The 14,946-nt window shown below is 43.6% G+C and overlaps 4 protein-coding genes across 4 annotated transcripts; 1 reads left to right on the top strand and 3 right to left on the bottom strand.

Annotated features, from left to right (window-relative positions):
• Positions 1 to 1,741: 1,741 nt before the first annotated feature.
• EV420DRAFT_1278490 (uncharacterized protein) lies at positions 1,742 to 2,022 on the bottom strand (the record flags this gene model as incomplete). The annotated part of the gene is made up of 2 exons (XM_060468086.1): positions 1,742 to 1,850; positions 1,901 to 2,022. Coding segments are annotated over 2 exons (231 nt in total), but the record flags the coding sequence as incomplete, so codon positions are not given.
• A 1,049-nt stretch (positions 2,023 to 3,071) lies between these two features.
• Positions 3,072 to 3,671, bottom strand: EV420DRAFT_1649798 (uncharacterized protein; the record flags this gene model as incomplete). The annotated part of the gene is made up of 1 exon (XM_060478361.1): positions 3,072 to 3,671. One exon carries the CDS (start codon positions 3,669 to 3,671, stop codon positions 3,072 to 3,074), a length of 600 nt encoding a protein of 199 aa, XP_060324153.1.
• Positions 3,672 to 5,656: 1,985 nt separating this feature from the next.
• On the top strand, positions 5,657 to 6,936 carry EV420DRAFT_1485439 (uncharacterized protein; the record flags this gene model as incomplete). Its single annotated transcript, XM_060470216.1, has 10 exons — positions 5,657 to 5,755; positions 5,801 to 5,830; positions 5,915 to 6,054; positions 6,104 to 6,163; positions 6,203 to 6,299; positions 6,354 to 6,383; positions 6,423 to 6,485; positions 6,530 to 6,620; positions 6,702 to 6,730; positions 6,877 to 6,936. 10 exons carry the CDS (start codon positions 5,657 to 5,659, stop codon positions 6,934 to 6,936), a joined length of 699 nt encoding a protein of 232 aa, XP_060324152.1.
• Positions 6,937 to 10,163: 3,227 nt separating this feature from the next.
• EV420DRAFT_1485438 (uncharacterized protein) lies at positions 10,164 to 11,580 on the bottom strand (the record flags this gene model as incomplete). Its single annotated transcript, XM_060470215.1, has 5 exons — positions 10,164 to 10,316; positions 10,536 to 10,769; positions 11,035 to 11,060; positions 11,156 to 11,342; positions 11,455 to 11,580. The coding sequence occupies 5 exons, from the start codon at positions 11,578 to 11,580 to the stop codon at positions 10,164 to 10,166; spliced, it is 726 nt and encodes a 241-aa protein (XP_060324151.1).
• Positions 11,581 to 14,946: the final 3,366 nt, after the last annotated feature.

Here is a 14,946-nt window from a genome sequence, read left to right as displayed (position 1 = left end):
ATCTTTTATAATCCTATATATGAGACATGATATGAATACAGTATAGTATATGTATTAATGAATTCTAGAGACAAAAAAGTTCAAAAAGACCTCATTGTATGTCATGTGAATATCTGATTGAAATAGTATAGTGTTTTCTAATAATATACATGCTTTCTTTTCAATCTTACTGTATTTTAATCAATATTCTTCATCTTATATTCATATATCCAGATTTTGGTATATTCCTAATACTATTGGACCTTCAAAGAATATATGAGGCACAAGTAAGGTCTTAGAACAGGGTTTGTGTACAAGATAGTGACTGAGTGATGTAATGATTTTCTTCCATTACTTTATCTTGCTTCAATGCCTCAAAGATTTGAAGCACAGACTGAATGACTGAATGCTTGATAAGCTTAGTTTTTGCTACCCACCCATCCTACACCTTGATACCACTATTGACACTATTGTTTGACATACTTGATTACAGGGAAATCTGAATGCAAAAAATCCCTGCAGATCATGCAAGTATTCTAGCAGCGCAGTGTCATATTATGCATGTTAACTATATTTAGATATACAAAGAGGTATCTTAAAATAGTAATATTAATTACATATAAAAAATATATCTCTATATGAAGTAATATAGAGGTATCCAGGGTATTAAGGTACCGATCTCATTTGAAATTGAGCATACCAGTCTTGTATTCCATACATGGATGATAGCTAGTGTCCAGTAACTTGTGTCTAGCAACTACTATTTTCCGTGATGTATACTAGCTTTTATACTACGAGTCCGGAATAAATTTAGAATACTTGATGCGAGTCCTTAGTAAGTACGGTTTTACTGTGTACTGTGGTTCGAAAGTAACAGCACCCATATGGATTTACCGCATATAGATGAAGTGATTAGCAAGAATGCCACCGATCTCCAGAATTTTGAGCTGCTGTGTTGCTGCGGCAAAGTACATTGAAGCAAGTGTACTGAAGTAGATGCTTGCGGCAATCTCTTGGCGGTATAACAGCCTTAGTAAAGACTGAGGAAAGGTCACGGCATTAGAGCTAATGCCACGGAATTGCTATTTGAGCTGCGGAATTGTGGCTGTGCTGCGGAATTGCGGCTGTGCTAGGCAATCAGATGGGATTCTAAATCCGTGAGATCGACAATCAGGTGCCTGGCAGAATTAATGAAAGAAGACTGGTGGAATTAGTGAAAGGGGCGTGTAATTGACAAGTGGGGAAGGATAATTGGCAGCATTAAGCAATATTGCCGGGATTGAAATAGTAGGTTTGTGTGGTGGCTGGGGAATTAAATATCTGGTAAAATCCGCAAATTCTGAGCGTACAGAGCCTGGAGGCTCATCACCGTGTCAGCTGCTGTAGTTGTCGAGGGAGAGATTGATGTCGTTGAACTGCGAGAGTCATTAGAGACCGGATGGTATGGCACTTCTGAAAGTAAGGCAACTCTGAGTTGGTTGCAAGAATCCGGATAATGATACTGCACAGCACAGACATGCTTGCAGTAAAGTAGCCGCAGAAATGCTGGACAAGAACATCTAGCAGTGGTTGTATGAATTTTGACCAAATAATGCTTCGATGGGTCACCTTGAGAAGATAGCCGATAGGATATTACCGAGGCTGAATCATTTGCTAGCTCTGTAATGTCTGTTTGGCTGATTGCTTTTGCATGGTCTTCCACTTGCTGTCATGCTTGCACTTCGAGGTTTGGTCCTTCCAGGCCAGCATCCTGTCTTGAATGTCAGTGAATGAAATAGTGCATTGAGACCACAACTAAGAGATATATCAGATGATCGAGATGGCGATTGCGCTTGCCTTCACCAAAATGGCCCTTCAACAAATGATGCCAGCTGTCGTAGTTGGTCAGAAAGCTGTGATGTGCAGATGAATAACGACTCACACTTCTACAAGCATGTTCGTATCACATTCTTCCAGAATGGTTCTGTCCTGGTGGTAGATGGCAGACCAGTAGGGCTTGTAATCGAGCCAGTACTCTCTGAGATATGAAATCACGGATGGTGGGCAATGATGAGGTTCAAGAGTCAGGATTGACTGCCAAATTGAGTCGAATTTGTCCTGATTTGATGTTCGTACCTATTTCTGGAGTAAATCCCAGAGCAGAGGGTAAGCTGTCATCACAAAATGCTGCCGCCAAGCATGTAAAACATGCCATTTGCACCAGCAAACCTTCGGCTCAGGATAGACCAGTTCGATGGCATTGATCTGGCCATGATCGCGATCAGTCATGAATTCTTTGGGGATGACCAAAGGACTTTCGGTACGAATGGAATGCAGAAAAAACTCAATCATGACCTGTGTTGCATCTGACAACATCATCCAGGCGATTGGCATTCCTAAATTTGATCCATATGAGACATGAGTGCCAAAGCGAGCCTAAAATAACATACCATGCCCCCAATTATCCCAGACTACAATGGTGAACAAGCTAAGGCCCTTGTAGTATGAAGTGTTGTGCATTGCATCTATACAAGCTAAGCGTGCCTGACCATAAAGCCTCCAACATTCCTTCTGATACTTCGTTTGAATAATCAAAATGAACACCGATAGATCTATTCCAGTTCCCGGTGGTGCCAAATCTTGAGTACCTTTTAGAAAGACAAAATGACCACCTTCCCGAAGTTTTTCTACGTGCTTCAGAACTGAAATATCATCGCTTCGATCCAATCGAATCAGTTGAGTCTCCTTAGAGCTATCAACACGAGCGACATTGCGATACGTAATCAATTTATCATGAGTAAGTGTTCTTGCTGAAGTGGTGTGGGATTTGTCGAAGTCACTGCCCTGAATCTGTTTCACCTTTATGTGTTCATCAGTGTCATCAGTCATTTCCGGTATCATAGCATGAGAATATTCTGATGCACCACTTCCTTGCAGCTGATTCCTTGCAGAAGCTTCTCATACACCAAAGCCTGAGTATCCTTCGAGATGTTGGTGTAAGCCAGATTTTCATTGCCAATAGGATGCGAGTGTGTTGAATTATAGAGTCCTCATATTACGGTGGTGTTCGGGTACATCTTGATAGTAATCTGACTCTGACAGCCACCATCCAGTCATTTATGCGAGATTTTATGACTGTGATTTGTCTTGCACTCATAGTTCTTTTTCCCACCGCTTCCTTGGCGAGAACAGACATAGACGTGCTTCATGTGCCAAACTTGTTGATCCAGGGGGGCTTTATTGGGTTTGTGCTCCTTGACTGTGAACTCTACCCCATGAGAGTTTTGTTCTTTCAAAAGCCAGGCATTGAAATCAGCAAATGACACCCATTCGAGGTCATAGCCATTCTTCACGTCCCATTCAAACCCATATTTACCAGAGATCCGATGGTCCATAGCTTCAATATCATAGTCACATTCCTGAGAACCAGACACATCTTCGTCTTTCTTGTTCTTGCTACTTGTAGCTGCACAGGTCACATGCAGTGGCTGATCAGGGCGAGTGTCGATCGAGAAGGTTGGGGTGGCAGAGTGTGTGAATGCATCTAGATTGAATGATGCAAGGGCATGCAGTGAAGGGGAAGACCGAGGGATGATGGCATTGAGTTGATTCTGATCAAACGCGTAGGGTGGGACTCTGGATGGCGGTGAGGATGATGGGAAGCAGTTAGGTTCAGTTGGCTGAACTGGGGAGCAGCCTATGTGGAGGGCCATGGTGGGATATCAAAGAGAGGGGTAGCGGAGGAGGAGACAACACAAAGATAAGCCAATTATTAAAATAATGATAAAACTTAAGCCAATAAACAAGAAGAATAAAGAATATAGCTATTTTTCCTGACACGTGAGTTGGCTCGCACGGTGAAGAGGCTGGCTGTGGGCACCTGTGGAATAGTGAGCGGGCTAAAAGGTGAACCTCAAAAACCCACCCACACACTCACACAACTACACAAACTACAATCACCCTCATAAGTTCTAGGGGGAGCGATTATTTCTAATGCGATCCAACTATACTTCAATATCTCGAAGAGTTTCTCTTATTCTCAGCGCTCTTAGTGAAGCTAAGCTTTCTCTAATGAATTCCTAAGTCTAGGAACTTTTTACAGGAAGGTCGTTCACTGGCGCAACGCAACCTTCAAGGCCAATTTGAGTTATAATACACAAGGGACACTGATCCCGACAGAAACAGAGGCAATACACGCCGAAACTTTAGTGAGCTCGCTAAAAGAACACCACAGGTAAGCACTGACTTAGCCCGCTCGCTACACAACTGTATGTAGGGGTTCTCCAACTAACTCCAGCAGGTTATCTCGACTCAAGAACACTTCAGAAGCGCTCAGAAACAGATTCAGAAATGGAACTTCGAACAGAACTGACACGGAACAGACTGAAACAGAATAGAACAGAACAGAACAGAACAGAACTCAGATTTCCACTTCAACACATTCTCCAAACAGACTTATCACACTTAACAGAACAGAAACAGCGTCACTGATTCGTATTCACTCTGACTAAGTTCTCAAAAGTCTTATCAAAAGGGTATCTTGTATTTCTCTGAGTGAGCTCGCTAATTCTATGCACAGCTCGAAGTCACAAACTGGTCCTTTGTTATGGTACCGCCTTCAACACATGCACGGGAACTCGGGGGCTCAAAACTTGGCCTCTACCTACTGTAACCAGCCTACTTATACTACAGGGGAATTAGAATTACAAACGTCGTGCAGTACCCAGACTCCTACATGCATAGCACATTGCCACCGCCGCCTTACTGAGCATCCGAGTTGGACTTCCCAGTTTTAGTCTCATTTCTATAGTGAGCTCACTAAATGCATGCCAAGAGGTGCTCTCCCAACACCTGCGGGCTTGTTCTCTAGCGACTGACAGGTCTAAGCATACGGAACTATCAGTCCTGGCATATGTTGTTCAAGACTTCTTTCTTGGATTCACAGAGGCTTCTTGTAGACATGGCAACAAGTGAGTCTTCTAACAATGGGACTCAGAACAATGGGACGTGGGCTCGCAGACTTCGGCCAAAGCCCATTGCCCCAGTTTGTGCTGGTGATATCTGTCATCTCGCTTAAGGATTTCCCCAGATTTTCAGGTACGATGCATCACAGTTAGCAAGGGCGCTAAGTATTCTCAGTGTCAGTGCAATCTTCAAGGTTTTATCTAGCTCCCGTGAGCATGCTTGTAAGTTAGAGCCTAAGGCATTGGGTATAGGGTTTGGCCTTCTCATCACACATGCCCGTCAGGTACAGTGCTGTGACTAAGTCCTGTTTAGAATCCCATTGCTTCTTATGCCATAAGTTATATTCCATATCATTGCACCGCATAGCATTAGTGTCGATGCATAGTTTTAGTCCGCTCGCTCACTATATCTCAGTATGTGTGTAAAACACTTTAGATTGCAAAATTACACATGTAAATAGGCTGCAGTCGCAACAGTGGTATCACATTACTGTATGACCATTTTGGGATTCACATGGTGGCTGTGCAAAGGGCAAATATGCAACAACTGTCTTCTGCTTAGCCATCACTGAAAAGGGAAACTTTCTGGCCAGTGGAGGTGAGTCCTGCAGCTGATGCTACTGAATCTATGTTAAACATCATTAGGCTCTGGCGGAACTTGCTTCTGGGATCTATGAAATGACAGGCTTTTAAAGCGGCCAAGTGCTGCAGGATCACGGGGCAACACCACTGCAATGATTTGGATAAGAAGAGAGGATGACTCTGATGAAGTGCTCATGTACAGAACACTGAACAGCTACATGGCATGTTGGAAGCAGGCAAAGAATACTACTGTGAGTACCATCCTCAGCTACACTTTGTAATGCTGAGTACTGCAGGATTTCAAAGAGCTATATGTTCTGAGGATGGTAGGCTCATGTGAAATCACTGCATTCCATTTCGACCCGGCTTCCAGTCGGCTGGCTATGACTACTCGACAAGGCATTGTGCAGGTGCATCGAGTTGACAGGAACATGCAGTTACACAGCGTTTTCTCAGTGACCATCAACAGCTTCGATCCCAAAGCTGTCCATTTTCATGTGAATGGTGACAGTAGGGATGTCGTTGTATTTGGCTGCCATAATGGGAAAATGTGGGCTCGATTCTGCTACACTTTGTACTGTTTTGATGCCTTTGAATAGCTATTTCCTCAGAGGCACTGATGGGAATATCATGGAGTCAATTGATACAGGTGGAATGATGTAAATTTTTTTTCGTTATTCATGGGGCTAATCTAACAGATGCCCAAGAGGGAACGCAGCTATGGACTGTGAGAAGGATGTCTTCTGCCTAGATGACCCTGTGCAAGGCGTCGTGCTGTACCAGCTGTCAGATGGAGTAAGGGTCAAAACCTTCCCTATCGAGGCTACCAAGATGCCGTGACCTCGACAGGTTGCATTTGCTGAGAACTGCAGGGTGATAGTAAGTGGCAGTGACCATGGCATTGTATACGTCTTCGAGAGGAGAGACTTGAATGTGCACCAGTTGGACACAGGCATGGAGGACCACATTCAAACTGTCACGGTAAGGGGCAAGTCTCAAGATAGTTCATCACTCAGATTTTGTAGGCAGCAAACATTGATGGCATTTCTACTGTCATTGCCGCATGCTCGAGAGACATCAGAAAGCTGAGTAGGATCTTCATCTGGATGAACTCAGGTCAGCCGGTGGCAGAGAAAGCTACAATGGAGAGCTGACTCACCTGGAAATATATTCAAACCATATGCATCATCCTGCTAGCTATGAGCTTCCTCTATCAGCATTTCATGGTGTGTTATCCTAGAATGTCCAGGCATCTGCTCTAACTTTGCACCCAAGGTTGTATGTTGGCTCCTAAACAATACCTGGGCATCAGCTTCTATGTTGATAGAGTAAAATACTTGTACTTACATAGCTGTTATAAACACTGCAACAGCAAAAAGCCAGTCTAACAGACGAAGGAGCAGATAGTCATCGTTTCATGGAAAGAAAGTAATGCATAAACTCTGTATGACAGTGTTTAGGATAATGCTATTAAAATTGCACCCTGTGAGGTGATGAACCGCACAAGATCAGGTGGGCTTGTTATATTGGGTGATTCCATGCATAGAAAACCTGCCCAATTTTCTGGAGAATTCAGCATGTCCAGAAGCAGGTAGAAGGAGAGAAACACATAGACACTGTGCTACAGTGTTGAGGTGATTGGGATCTTGTGCTGGTGATAGTGAAGGCATGAACGCTGTATGACAGCATTCATCAGCATTCATTGTACAGCATTCAGCTATGAGTCAGACTTTGAAAGAGCCAGCTTTGTTTACATTCGAGGCTCTCACCAAATAACAGCTGATCATGATGCCCAGCTGAGTTAACCTTCTGTTCATACCGCTGCCATGGCCTGGTCAAAGTTGTACTTTGACCATGCTCTCAGTGGATATGTTCCACTCTGATGACATGCTATTGCTATTATGCTTTCCCACCATCCTTTTGTCAGTCGGCATTGCACATCGTCTGACAAGTCTATCTATTGTGATAGCCTTGCCAATTGTTTCTCATGCTATAAATCTGTTGCAGTTTTTCCATCTCATACATTCTCCCTCACACCTTATAAGCTCCATAGCCATGCCTCCTCAATGCCAAACTTGCTCATGGCCCCAGGCTCCTCCCAAACTGACCATGGTTACACAATCACTCCTCTGTAGCAATGATCCTCCTTGTGATGTCCTGGCCAGCTTCCGCATATCTTTGCAGGCACACAATCTTGCGGGTGAAGTTTCTTCATTCAATCTGGGGTCTAAAGCATGGGTTGAATGGTCGAAGTACGTGTTCCTCATTCCTTGACTTGCCAATGCTAACACATTTGGTAGGATATCTCTGGGACCAATATGCCCACATATTCTAAACAAATATCACAGTCAAGAGGACTGTACAATGTCGCTTTATCGGAATAATGCTGGTACTTATTGGAAAGTGAAATCACATCCCTGTGATTTCACTGGTGAGCTGCCTATCTGAAACCTTCTCGCCCTCCATTGATGGTGTTTTCCAGTACCAGCATCCTCTTTGCCTACTCGAGCATTCCCACACCCATCTGGCATATTTCGACCATTCTTTTCTCGAACAGTTGCATGCCAGCATGCTATGCCAGGTTTGTGATCCTGACTTCGACTTTCCATGTTTTTACTAACTTTCTTTGCTAGACCTTAACCTCATAAAAATCATGACGTTGATACACCGTCTATGCATTCACACCTAGATTTTGCGATTTTATAACAATACTGTTGCAGGTCTATCCTATACTAGTTGTATATCAAGGGCTATAGTTGAGACTTCGGACTGATAGTCAAGTTAGCATGCTACTAGTCAAGTCAGGACTTAGGAATGATACCACTAGTGGGTCAGCCCTACCAGCTGACCAGACTAGCACCTCCAAAGCTAGTATGACTTAGTAAAATACGGTCACTAGTAAAGAATACAGCTGCTAGTGCCCAAACAAGAAGTAAGAACCCACACAGATCTCGACTATTCAGTTGCTAGTGGACCGATCTGGGCATGAACACCTAAGTCAGGATGACTAGTCATGCAAGCACTTCTGAAAGGACTTAGAAATGAACCAGTAAAGGCATAACCCTTAGCCCAGATCTGGCTAGTGTGATACAGATCTCATACGATCGGCACTAGTATAGCCGGGCTGCACCCTGATCACGATCGAGCAGTTGCTACAGGCACGGTTACCCGACTATTCGTATAGCCATGTCACTAGTGGAGCACCGCTGGGAAAAGGGTGTGGAAATGACCCAATAGCAGAGTCCCTCGACCCACTATCTGACAGAAAGAACAGGCTAGGCCGACTATTGTGTGATTATTCACCATAATTCATGACTAGCCAAGATATCCTTACCAATATTACCCCTAAAGAATCTATTTATATTTATTCTGTACCTGTCTCTGTAGTATATAAGTAGTAGAAGGGGTGGCCTCACATGCCAGGCAAGCCATCCCCGCAATTGTGACCTACTAGTCCATATTCTAGTGCCCCAATTAAAGGCTTTTGTGCTTAACCTCAACGAAGTGTCTACTAGTCGCTTAGTCACCTATAGTATTGAATGAATTGAAGTGTCTTAAAGTTACTATTCCGTCTTGGAGTGACTCAGAGCATTTCGAAGTTAGTTAAAGTATTTTCTCGGAGTTAAAGTATTTGTTCTTAGGCCAAGAGTGCCACTAGTCGAGCCTAGGGTGCTGCTAGTCAAGTGTAGACCGCTTGTGAGACCCAGTATTTGGCCCAGAGTGCCACTAGTTTCGAAGTATCAGAGTTAGACCGAGCGCAGTTGCTCAACCCAAGTCACTATTCATCCAATCGTGTCTTAAAACCCCGCTAGCGTGAGTATTACATCTTGTGTAGCTCACTAGTACCAAATATACGTCTTTAAACAACCTTTCCCTGATTTGTTGAAGTCTGCAGAGTGCTTCTATCGTACTCGAAACACCCGAACTCAATAATATTGGTGATTAGTGTAGAGTAGTAGCGGGTTTTGGTGTTGTGGTGTTCATATCCATTCCCTAGCCTTTTGTCACTCGCCGTTACCGAGCACATCAGCACACTCAAAGTAAGACCTTCGTTTTCCTGGCTTTCTTCATGCAGTTCATGTAAAGACAGATGCATGTCACGGCCCTGTCCTTGGTGGTCTGTATACTGTGTTAATATATTGTCATGTTGCAAACAAAAAACACAAACCTTGAAAATCTCAATTTGCATCAGGATTTCCGATCTTAGAAAGTGATGACAGCGTCCAAGTGATCTGAGATGTCTTTGCACCAACCACTAGTATGTTGTGGTCACAAAAACATTCAAGAGTGCAAACAGGATTGTTGATGGCCAAATCAAAATCCAGGCGATATACCAGCGCTGACTCTACAGCGGGTGCTACAGAAAGTGAAACTGAGGCATTAATACAGCACTTATGCCATCCATCCAGCAACACTCGATCTTGAACCTCCTAAAAAAACATCATTTATAGGATTTCGAAAAAGGGATGGGTGACATATGTTACTAAGCAATGGCAAATGATAGAATGTACGGTATCTTTCACCCACTAAAATGGGGGGAGACTCAACCATTGTTCCAGAACGAGCTAGGTTGTGATCTTGTTTTAGTTGCTTTCAGCTAGCTGATACAGATGTAGATCATTGCCTCTTTCAGTGATACAAGAAGGGATACTTGTTTGCTCAAACAAACAAAGAACCGTCTTCACCAATTTGACCGAGCTCAATGGTGGGGAGGTCGTTAATGTTCAAGCCAGTGTTTGGTGGATGGGGCCAGAGCGCTGGAAAGTGTCTGTGGCCCCATTGTTCCACTTGCAATGTCAAGAGGCGGTGAACCTTGGGTATCGAACCAAGTGTAAAAGCTGAGAGGTGGCAGGCATTAAGAAGTAATTGAGGAGGGGCACTGCAAGACCTTGGTTTCTATTTTACTTGGTGTTTCTGTGCCGGCGATGATGAAAGTCCTCTGCATTGTTCTGCCTGGGGTCCCACCTTGCAAGCTCCCTCAAAGTTTTGACTATTATTAAGCCGAGCAATATTTGCCAATCCTACACAAACCTCCAGGCCAAGGATTTGGTTACACTGAACAAGGGCAGCAAATGCATCAGAAAACCAGGTATCCACTCCCTCAGAGTCACCTTGGATCAATGGTGCAGCCTCAGTCAAGAAGTTTGTCAATCCAGTGTCACTTGTCCAACAGCCCCACGCGACACCGATAATACAACGCCAGAGCATTTCCTCAATACGTTGGAGGAGTTCTGGTTTTCCGTAAGATGCAAGTCGTCCTCCGACCTGCAAGCAAACATCAGTGATACCTTTGCGAGATGGTAAAAAAAAACTCCTACCTGTAAAGTAAGTGAGATGGAGATATGTTCCCTGGAACCTGGGTACAGAATGAGCAGGAGTGGTGATATCGCAACAGCATCAATGAAAGCTTTCTTCCAACATTGCACATTTTGTTCAAAAGTCTCCTCAAAGATCATTGTAGTTCTGAGGTGGTCTGAGTGTTCAAACCTTACAGTTAGAGCAAGTACCATGAATACTAAGGGAATCTTACCTTTACGAATGAAAGTTTTTGCCATGCTAAAGAAACAATCAGAAGTTGATTTAAACAGTGTTGGACCCCCTTACAAGGCAAAGCACTGAGTGAATATGAAAAGCGATGCCATCCAAAATACAAAGGGCATTGGTGTAGGTTTTGATGGACTCATCCTTCTGGTTGTTCACCAGGAGGCAAATATTGTGATAGACATTCTCTTGTTGGTTAGTTGCCCATGGACTTGGCATTGATCTGTTCCTATATGCACCAAGCGATGTGTAAAGTTCATTCAACTTCATGGTCCATTGCTCCAGCGGCTCCCGAATCTACCAGACAGGATTAGGAAGGCTCTCACATTCAAGAAATGACTAACTCATGAAAGCTGGGATAGTATGAACGAGTCGGGATACACGAAAAGATGCAGGCCATGTCCACCACCTTCGCAAGGATAATGGTGTCAAGAATTGCACCAAATTGGTCTTCTGTGGTGCTGATTTCATTGATACAGGCCTTTTCAGGTTCGCACCAATATCGGTCAGCAAACTGCTTCAGTGATCGTCCCATCGCAATATCTCCCAATTAATAGACTTTTCAGTGCAAATATGACATTAACTGCATCCTCAAGCTCTAAGGTCAGAGAAGCATCATACCTAAATTGATGAGTGAGGAGCCGGATGATGGACCAAGATAGGATTGAGATAGGATCTCATTTACTCCCTTGACTTCAGCTATTCATGAACCCAGATCAGAATTTTAATAAATTATTTAAGTATCTATATATATTGATTTATTTTGAGTCTATAGCTGCTTATGGCAAATAACAAGTCTGATTAATAAAAATCACAAGACCTTATCCATATACAGCAATGGCAAGGTGCCAGGGGTGCTCAGGCACAATCTCATTTAAAATGAGCATACCAGTCTTGTATTCCATAGATCAGTTTGTGACTTTGAGCTTTGCATAGAGTTAGCAAGCTCACTCAGAGAAATACGAGATACCCTTGAGAAAAGACTTTTGTGCACTTAGTTCCAAGAGAATAAGAATCAGTGAAGCTGTTCTGTTCCATTGAGTGTTGATAAGTCTGTTCGGAGTATGTTCTGAAGAGGAAAAGTGAGATCTGTTCTGTTCTGTTCTGTCTGTTCTGTTCTGTTTCTGTTCAGTCTGTTCTGCATCAGTTCTGTTTCGAGTTTCCGTTTTCTGAATCTGTTTCCGAGCACTTCTGAAGTGTTCTTGAGTCGAGAGCATCTGTTGAAGTTATTTGGAGAATCCCTACATACAGTTGTGTAGCAAGTGGGCTAAGTCAGTGCTTGCCTGTGGTGTTCTTTCAGTGAGCTCACTAAAGTTTCAGCAGGTATTGCCTCTGTTTCTGTTGGGATCAGTGTCCCTTGTGTATTTTAACTCAAATCTGCCTTGAATGTTGCATTGGGCCAGTGAATGACCTTCCTGTAAAAGTTCCTAGACTTAGGGATTCATTAGAGAAAGCTTAGCTTCACTAAGAGTGCTGAGAATAAGAGAAACTCTTTAAGATATTGAAGTATAGTCGGATCACATTAGAAATAATCGCTCCCTCTAGAACTTACAAGGGTGATTGTAGTTTGTGTAGTTGTGTGAGTGTGTGTGTGGGTTTTTGAGGTTCACCTTATAGCCCGCTCACTATTCCACAGGTGCCCACAGCCAGCCTCTTCAATGTGCCATTTGCCATGAACTCCTCTAGAGTTTTGGTTTTTGCCATTGCCATGGAAGTTTAGGCTCATCAACACAAGTGAGGGCATCCTGGTAGGGTTGTAAGGCTTCTTGGTAGAAACTTCCAGTATGGAGGTCAGGGTTCTCTTTGGTCCACAACAATGGGATGAGGTCTTCAATGGTACCACTGCTCCAGTAATAATCAACCAGATCCCTTTCTTCTTCGACTCCTCACTCATTTGAGAGCTCTTGCTGGTGATTGAAAGGCATGAAGCCTGTGCTTGAGTGGTTTGATCCTGGTACAGACTCTGCAATGTCGATAGATTTGGATCAACTGGAGAGTTGGGGCATGATGGGTCTGCCATTGTGGAGTATTGGTTGGTTGATTACTTGGGTGTGCGGATACAGAAAGATATAGTATGGGACTGGGAGATGGAGAATCGGTTGTAGGGGAAGGCACACATTGCATCTGTGTCAGCACTAGGAGAATACTCTCCCTAAGCAGTACAACAGTGCCTCTGCACAGAATAGCCCAGAGGCGATGGCAATAGAGATGGTGCTTTCGAGAGATAGTAAGGGCATATACGTTGGTTACTATGGTAGGTGAGGAACGTTTGAAGCAAGCTTCAGCTAAATGTTAGCCACCCACTCACCAAACAATGTCAAACAAGGAGTTGCCACTTGCACTTTGGTGGGTCAACTATAATGTAGGCAATGTCAGGTTTAATGAGTGAGTAACTGACTTAGATAGTCATGGAGCAAGGAGCTATGAGTTGGGTAGATTAAACCTTAGCCAAAGCTGAGGTTTAGGCCAGCTGAGGCTCTACTTAAATACACTTTGAGTATGCTAATAATAGTACACTACTGGACTGTAACCATGCAGAAAACAATGAGAATTGTGTGGAGTCCATATGTTGCAGCAACAACATGTAGGTCAAGCATTGACAACATGTGAACTGTCCTAGCGCTTAGATATACTGATAAGATAAAGATAAGTGCTGAAGGATAAGATATGAAAAAGAAAAGACAAATCATAACACTATTGATGTGCCAGCATGGATCCCAAATACATGTAGATAAAAGTGTGTACAGACCTATAATGTTGGCAAATTGTTAGTGACTGACTTGAACAAACAAGATCAAACAACAATGTGTGACTCATATTCAGCCAATCACATATGAAGTTTGCAAGTAAGTTCTCATAGTGTGCACAATTAGTGAGTGAGAATGAGTTCAGACTAATATTATGATGTTACCCCTATTTTCCTTATCTTATCTTATCCTTATCTCTTGGAACCCTGGACCTGCCTATCTTATCTCTCAGACCCATGATATTCTGCTGGCACATTCCCTACCCATTCACCTGGTTGCCATCACCCCAGTTCACAGCTGCCACACCTCAGATGACCGATGACCTGCATGTGCCATCACACTTCTCTTGATGGCATCATGCTTCTTAGTAGTTGGGCAAGAGTCGACCGCCAGTCGAGGGCAGTCTGCAGGATGCAGCCTATTCAGATGGAGTCCCATGCAGATGCAGGTGATATGCGCTCTTTACTCTCATTCATCGGGAGTACACTTCTTTTAGTGTCCTCACTTCTCATTTGTTGAAAGGTGCACTTCTCCTTGCACACGCCCTTGTAGATACTATTCTTAGTATGAGTCTAACATGTATTTAAGCTAGCCTACGCTGTGGCCTTAGACCCCAGCTTTGGCTAAGGTTATATACTCCTAACTCTTACAAGCTCCTTGCTTTTGCTATAAAGTGATGCCTAACTCCTCACAATCTACCAATGCCTCTCTAACACTGAATCACCGAACGTGAGTGACAGGATAGAGATCAGCCTTGGTTTAGATTAGAGTTAGTGCTTAACAATTAGCCAAAGCTTGCCCTTACTACCCTTACTGTTGTCAACGGTAACTGTACCGCTTCAAGGCAGTCACTGTTATACTTCCAAAAGAAAAACCTTCAGCCCACCATTCAAAAACGGCACCCACCATACCCCGAGATCATAAACATTCATTGTGGTACAATGAACTTTATGCTGCTCACCCCCTCAGACCACACCGCCATTATCTTTGGAAGTACCTTCAGTATCTTGACACTAGTAACTGCAGTCATAGTTCTCCATATCCTCCGACCAACCTGACGCCAAAGAGCACCGACCCCCAGAAGAGGGAGAGTACACGGACTCAATGGCTCATCAACAGGAACCTCACGAACAACAAGCACCATCCAGCTCCAC

The sequence above is a fragment of the Desarmillaria tabescens genome (assembly GCF_030435595.1).
Source record: "Desarmillaria tabescens strain CCBAS 213 chromosome Unknown EV420scaffold_66, whole genome shotgun sequence".
Lineage (NCBI taxonomy): Eukaryota > Fungi > Basidiomycota > Agaricomycetes > Agaricales > Physalacriaceae > Desarmillaria > Desarmillaria tabescens.
Note: the sequence above shows the minus strand (reverse complement) of the source record. Positions and strands in the feature narration are given on the sequence as shown.